Raw genomic sequence first — 7,814 nt, forward strand, 5'->3', positions numbered from 1 at the left:
TCCACCCATAATCAAAGTCAACCCGCTATAACAGTTAGCGATTTCAGGTACAGCGGTACAGGAAGCAGAAAGAGAGAAAAAAAGATGGGAAGCGTGTGCTCGTGCTTTGACGGTGAGACTAAGGAGGAAAAAAGAGAACAGGATCGCGTTGCATCTGCTGAAGCTCGCGCTAAAGCCGCCGAAGCTGCCCAAAGAAGGTCACTTTTTTTCATTTTCTTAATAATTCAAACATTTTCTATCTTCTTACACTTTTGATTCATTTTTATTTTATTCTTTTGTTTCATTGATTGAAATTCTGTTATTTGTGAAATTACAATTTGTGTTTATTGGGATGAATGATTTGATTTTTTGTTTTTATTTTCTATATAAGATAGAGGTTGGGCTTGTTATCCATCCTATCTCAATGACTGAATTTTATTAGAGCATGCTATTAATTTCTTGATTCCCTCAATTTTTGAGAAGATGTATGATGTTCAAATTTATGGATTGTGAGAGGAACCATTAATTGGAATTGTTGATTTTACAATTAAAAACACAATTTTGCCAAATAACCATAAAAAAAATTGGGGGGTCGGGTGGATTGGTGCTGTGGTTGATCCTGTCTCCATGGCAATGCCCAGCTCAAACTCAGGTTCAAGCGCAGTCAAAGCGTAGAACCTCAGTCTAAGCTGAAGACGTTGAGCTGAGGCTCTACTCATAGACATTGAGCTTACTCCATATACTGATATACATACAATCATTTTCCAGAATTAGTTGTGGCCAACATCCTGGAAATTTTCAACTCAAACCTTGCTGCGTCAACCTACAAGCAATCCTCAACTAGACCTTGCTGCGTCAAACTCCAGACAGTTCTTAACTCAAACCTTGCTGGCTCAACCTCCATAAAACAAGCTTCACACTTAAGGGTCCATTGTTGTCCTTAGAACAAGCCATTAGAGAATACTTTAATAGCTATACTTATTCCTTAACCTCATAGAATTGCAAAGAATTTTCCTGCTCTCTAAGAGCAAGCAAGGGCAAGAAAACTCTAAAATATTGAGCACGAACAATACTTATAACCTCATTGAACCAGCAGCAATTGCAATTGAATTTGTTGTGTTTTCTCAAGAATGATTTTGTTTTTAGTTATGAGTACAAATCTTAGTATCCCAAAATAAGGTAGCTATAGAGTGGTAATCATTTGTGTTTCCTCCTGAGTCACCAATATAAAGCAGAAAAGTCTAAACCGTTTTATTAGTTTTGTCGTTTTCTAAAACATGCCCACACCCATATACCCATACGGCCATACCCACACCTGAAACACTCTGTCTACCATCTGCAGAGAAGTTTGAATATGAAGAAAGGTAAATGAGGAGTGAAGCAAGCAATTTACAGAGAAGTTTGAGCACTGGACACTACATATATGGTGTGAGATGGTAGCTTCTAACAAGACAGTATCATGTGAGTTTTGATTGACTAGAAGAATAAATTGATACTCCATATACTAGTTATGGTTTTATATTAGCTTTAAAAAAAATAAAAACTAGTTTCTAGTTTTGATTGAAAAACATAGGAAAATTAAAACAATACCAAACAAGCCCTTTTTTTTTTTGGGGGGGGGGGGGTTATCAAACAAGCGCTGTGTGATTAAATAAAAAAAAATAAAAAAAAATAAAATTGTTTTCAAAAAAAAAAATTTAAAATTAAAAGTTAAAACCTTTAACAGTACTTGCCAATTGCTATCCAAGCTCAAAGCTCAATGATATTTTTTTTTTCAAAGCCTAATCATTAACTTAAGTAAACTTCAATTACAATTAAAAAAAAAAGTAAATTTCGATTCTATTGTAAGCAAGCTATATGACAAGTAAATCAAATCCTATACAGCTCTTAATCCAAGATTTGCTTCAAGGATATTTTGGGGAAAGGTTAATCCCATCTCACAATAAAGAGCTGCTGCATTGGCACGATTGACATGCAGCGTTTAAGCACTGCTAGTTGTTGAAATGTCTACAGCAGTTGGTAACATTTTTTGAGGAATTTTTTTTGGTGCATTCAATTGTCAATCTTTTGAAAGATCTCTAAACAAATTATTATTCGTGAACCTTTTTTATGTTCGTCAAATAGAGGTATTGTAGAAGAAAAACTGAAAACCTGATCCAATTTACTTTACCATGAATAATTAACATTTTGTTTGTTACCATTTTCTGGTATGTAGTAAACATCTCAGTGGATTCTAACCCAATTGGAAATCTACCAAAGAAAAAGCAACATATAGATCTGGTAAGGATTAACATAAGTTCTTCAATTTCATCTTGAGGCAGATGACTTTTGCCTCGTATAAGGAAACGCACTTCCTATACTTAAATCCTCCTTCCTCAGCCGAGAAATATGTCAGAATCCTTAGGCAAAAGATTGATAAATTTAATGCCTCGAACTATGAGTAGGGTAAATACTGGAACAAAATGAGAATAAACTTACCAAAGTCTAAGAGAAACATAATTGCTTGCATGAATGGTTATACAGAGCATAACTGAGCAGCCCCTTTTAAATGAATGGGTATCATAAATGAAGTAAATTTACCCTATTCTTTAATTCATTTTTTAGTTCCAGCCTAAGTAAAAGAAATAACAGGATATCATTATCAATGTGACAATGTGTTATAAAGTTGATTACTCAAAGGTTTTGCAAAAATTCAGTCAAAATCATGAAATGTGTACATCTCACGTATAATGAGTCAATTTTTTTTATTTTTTATTCCTGTATGTTTACTTGTTTTATGTCAGAAAACTCATGTGTTAAGACCATTCCAAATGTCCAATGCTATTTAGATCATCATGAAATTTCTGGACTTAAATGCAGGCAGCAGGACTTTGAAAAGTCGGCTATAGGAAAAGCTGTCCGTGCACAGGCAGCAAAAGAAAAGCAGTCTGAAAACACTAATAAGGGTGAACCAGCTCTAAAGGTAATATAGTTTAGGGCATAACTAAATATTTTCTGGCTACTAGAAATGAAAGGTTTATTCCCATGAAGGAACCCTGTGTAACTTTTATTACTCCTTAGATTCTCATTAATCGATTTCTCTTATTATTGACAACATATGACAATAGCTGATTTTGGTTGTTTCAAATACTTGTCTCATAACAGTTTTATTTGACTGTTTGGATGCAGTGGCAGATGGGATAACTGTTGACCATAGGGCAGTGGCTGATTTTTACTCTGCAAAAAATAATAGTTGTAAGTAAAATGTCTAACCCTTAGGTACAGTTATTTGCCTACACTAGAATTAAGATGCATGATATTTACTCTTCAAAAAAAAAAAAAAAAAGAAAAAAAAGGAATGGCTATCCAGTAGAATGACTGAACTTTTAATTGGATATGAACTTGTTGACATCATTCGGTGCCTTGGATTTTTGTCTAGTCTTCTATAACAACTCTGCATTTGTCTCCTGCGTAAATTCGGCCATGGATAGTTAGTGGGTAGCGATGTGAATGAGTCGGGCTGATTTGAGTACTACCATATTATTATTCATTTAACTTAGTGTACTCGAGCTCTTGACTGAGCTCAAAATTTGTTTAAACTCAGTTAACTTCATAGGTTATCATGCTTGCAAAGTTTGTGATTGACTCGTTTTAGCCAAGTTTATAAACATTTTTTTTATTTTTTTATTTTTTTTCACTAACAAACATTTGTCATAAACAAAGTTGTATCATTGATTGCTATGTACATTCGACATTTGACAATTTCAAAATCAAAGTGTAAATAACAAAACCTTATTATAAATACACATCTCAGTAAAATTTGTTAAAGTCTAATACATATTTATATTTTATATGCCATCTAACTGAAATAAACATCCATGAATAATAGCTTTAATTTTTTTTTTTTTTTTTTTTTTTTTTATGAAGTTGAAAAGGCTTGTTTGTGAGCATAATTAAATGTGCTGTTCTCCAAGCTCATTTAATAAACAAGATTCCAAACTTATTCTGATAGTTTATTCAACTAATTTATCAAATAAACTTATATTGACAAGCTTTTTTCGAGCTCAACCCCAAGCTGTTCATTGAGAGTCTTAGATACTTTGCACTTCTATTAGCTGGCTTGTGTAATGTCTATAGATTTCATAAGCACCACTTGGTTTGATCATACTCCTAAAGTATGGTTTTACATGTGACTTTGTTTGTTCATTTGTATTTACTTTTGTTTTTATGTCTCTTAGGACTTTTTGGAGTTTAGGACGTGTGTAGTGCCTTGCCTTGAGAGATTTAGTCTACACTTGCTGTTTGATATTAGTGCCATAGGTCGTTTAGGATTTCCTAGTCCAAGATGGAGTAGAGAAAACTATCGGTTTTGCCTATGTATAAATCCAGGTGTTGGAATAGTAAAGTTGGACAATTATAACGAATTGAGTTGAGCTTTGAACATTGAACTTTTAACCAAGCTAGTTTTTTCAGGCCCAAACAATTAAAACATTAATTTATTTAAAGATGTTTAATGATCTAGTCTTTCTTTCAAGATAATTCAATTTTCACTAGATGTGCCAAAAGAAGAAAGATTTTCCCTGATTGTTTAAGACTTATATGTGACACGCCATATCCTCTTTTAATGTTATGACAAGTTCATTCTGGAAAATCAATTGAGAATGGATACCTGATGAAGAGAGAAACAGAATAAAGGAGTTTGGATGAATGTTGGCCGAAATATAAGGGAGGGATTGGCATCATCGGTGTAGGCTTGAGTTCAGAATTCAGTATTCATGGGGTTTTATTTCACTTATTGTTGACCGCTATTGTATCCAACATTAAAGCTTCAAGCAAAAGTGGAGGTGAGTGTGTGGCGAGGAGAGCCATTTGGCACAATTCAACAAAGCGAGCAAACAACCTCCGATCCGGTGATTCCCCTCTATGTCCTTTTTTCTTTCATCTTTGGAAATAGTGAGTGCTGGTGTGGCTAGCTACAACAACAGAAGCATAAGGCGAGAGCAAAGGTGGTGGTGGTCAGAGGAGAGAGAGAAAGCTAAAGTTGGTGTGAATTTTAGGGCTTGAAATGTTGACATGTTGCCATTGTTGTTGGAGGCCAGAGAGAGTGATGTATGAGATTAGTAAAGTTTGCAAGTGAACGATTCAAGATTTGAAACTAACACTATTGAATCCGTCTTCTACGTGTTAGCTTAGTACTCAAGGCAAGTATGAATCTCTCTCTCTCTCTCTAGGTCATCAGTTTGGTGTTTAGATTGGGGCTAGGGTACTTGATGGAGGCTAATGGATTCCTTATATGTCAATACAACTTACCATCAACTCATCAAGTAACAAGACTAGAACAGGTCATTAAGCCGACTCCCTGCCACACACACCCATAGGCCAGCACTCGAGGCCTCACTAAGGTTCGTATCACTACTAGCTATGGCCACAAACAGCCAGCAGCCCCACGCATGCAAGGCCCTGCAGAAATGTGCATGCACATGTGTGTGCCACACGGCCCTCTTTCGGTTCAGATTGACGTTTCGCTTGGACTTGGTGTGTCTAAGCCCAACGTCCATCCAAACGATACCTATATGATCCGAGTTCGTGCTTTGAAGAGTAAGTTTTTATTCTAGACATGTTGGCAATCAAGGAAAATGTTGGTAAAACTTAGATAGAAGATTTCTACTTACTTGATAACCCTACCTGAAGAGCTTAGACTTTTTCCCCAAAAAGAACAATAAAAGAACTTAATACCTGAAAATATCTGATCATGGGGCCCAGAGCTGAGATGCTCATCTCAGATGAGAGATCATTGTCATGATCTTGGATCCTTAGAAGTCAATTTCAGAGGCTAAGACAAGATGCCGATCATCTACTGCTGTATATAGAATTGAAAATGAACACTTTTAACTCTTCTTTCTGCCTCTCTGTCAGTTATTGGGTAACAGACTTATAGTTTTAACTCTTAAGTGAATATAGTTATCTGGTTATGGCTAATAGCTTTGTGGAATTGTGGTAAGGATAGATTATCTATTAGTTCCTCCATTTGAATTAACTGCCAATAGTTGGTGTTGTGCGTGATTTAACAATATAGTTGGTCGAATGAATTGGGATTTTATACTACTTCGCCCTTTATTAATTGCATCATTTAATTGCAATGTTTATAGTTACATTAGTACTTCCTCGTTTGAGGGAGTTTAAAGGGAGTATTGGTATGCATAAACAATTGCATAACAAGGGGTATGGGCGTAATTAGACGTAATGTGTATTCTGACTTTAGAGTAGTACCATTGAGTGATCAATAGTACCATTGAATATTCAGTGGTACTATGTATGTATGTAGTGGTACTATATATGCATTCAGTGGTACTAACTACGTACATATATAGTATCACTAAACAACCAATGGTATTATATAAACTTTCAGTGGTACAATTAAAAGTGGTCCCAATCACCTTTCTCTCTCCCCCTTTCTCTCTTTTCCATGTGATTTTAATATTTTAGTATTTGTTATGTATTTGCATAACAATACTATTTTAGTATTTCCTCGTTTCATGCTTACCAACACACATTTTATACCATTAATATCTTTAATTATAGTTTTAGTAACATTTATAAAGTTATATTAGGGTGTTTTTTCCCTGATTTTTACTTATGAACTTATCTCATCGTATCTTATCTAAACTTATTAGATATTATTAGAACTTATTTTCGTTGTAAATTGAATTTGGGTAAACTTATTAATCCTTATTAGAACTATCTAAACTAATTTATCTCATCTTGACATTTTTTTTTTTTTTTTTTTTGAAATAAATGAAAATAAGGTTGGACAAAACGAGATCTTAGATAATACTCTATATATATTGAGATGAATCTAGCAAGATCTCATTTTATTGCATTTTTTAATTATGTAAACCACAAAAGACGGATAAAAGAGTGTATGAATAGAGCAAAATTGCAAACTTTGCGATTGAAAAGAACGAATGGAGTATAAAGTGCAACAATTGGAGCAATTTTACATTGTGTGAAAATAACAACTAGGTATATTTTGATAGAGTATATTAACTTGTCAAGAGAAGTCATGAGTTCAAATTTCATCCACCCCCTTTAAGTGGAATTTATTTTGTGTTGGGTATGTTTGTTCTAGTTTCGTGTAACAGCTTGAGAATATGATGTTTTTCATGCACGTTGGTTTGTGCTCTTATGTTTTCGTGGCTTTAAATCAACCATAGGGCACAGTTGTGTTGGCTTGTAGTTTAATTTTGCTCTTGCTGTTTGTGGCAAATTAATGTCGGCTAACCATTTTATCATCTTCCTCTCTTGTTCAGTATTGAAGAATTTGCTCATATTCGTGGTAAACAATCACTAACTCCGGCAGCTACTTGATATCCAGGCATCCTGTACATACATAGACTTGGCTCCTCTGTCTGTTCTTATGTAAATGTATGATTTTTTGAACTTTGGATGAGACATTTTCCTTAAAAAGTATATATTTTTTCTTCTGTTTTGACTTTGGATGGGATATATTCACAAATCTAATACTCTTATCTTCTTTTAAATGCATCACTAGTTTGTGGTTCGGCGTTGCATCGGGTCGCTCCTTTAAAACATAATGTTTGTAAAAAAAAAAAAAAAAAAAAAAAAAAGATATTCCTCTTTATTTTTTTGATACAACTTAATTTTTTTTTTTTTTTTATCTTTTTTTTTGCTTACTTAAAGATATATTTATGTGTATATAGGGTCAATAGGAAACATAAGTTTATATTGGCTAAGATGGTAAAAGGTTTGATATATCATATATCCATGAGCTTCAGTGTTCGAAATTTGTGAGCTATTTTTTTCTCATTACTAATGACATGGTATAATTGTTACAA

At 33.9% G+C, this 7,814-nt stretch overlaps 1 protein-coding gene across 1 annotated transcript; it reads left to right on the forward strand.

Annotated features, from left to right (window-relative positions):
• Nucleotides 1-7,586, forward strand: LOC110724388. Its single transcript, XM_021903807.1, has 4 exons — nucleotides 1-197; nucleotides 2,839-2,941; nucleotides 3,148-3,213; nucleotides 7,269-7,586. The coding sequence occupies exons 1-3, from the start codon at nucleotides 85-87 to the stop codon at nucleotides 3,160-3,162; spliced, it is 231 nt and encodes a 76-aa protein (XP_021759499.1). The 5' UTR covers nucleotides 1-84; the 3' UTR covers nucleotides 3,163-3,213; nucleotides 7,269-7,586.
• The last annotated feature ends 228 nt before the right edge of the window (nucleotides 7,587-7,814 follow it).

The sequence above is a fragment of the Chenopodium quinoa genome, unplaced genomic scaffold (assembly GCF_001683475.1).
Source record: "Chenopodium quinoa cultivar QQ74 unplaced genomic scaffold, ASM168347v1, whole genome shotgun sequence".
Lineage (NCBI taxonomy): Eukaryota > Viridiplantae > Streptophyta > Magnoliopsida > Caryophyllales > Amaranthaceae > Chenopodium > Chenopodium quinoa.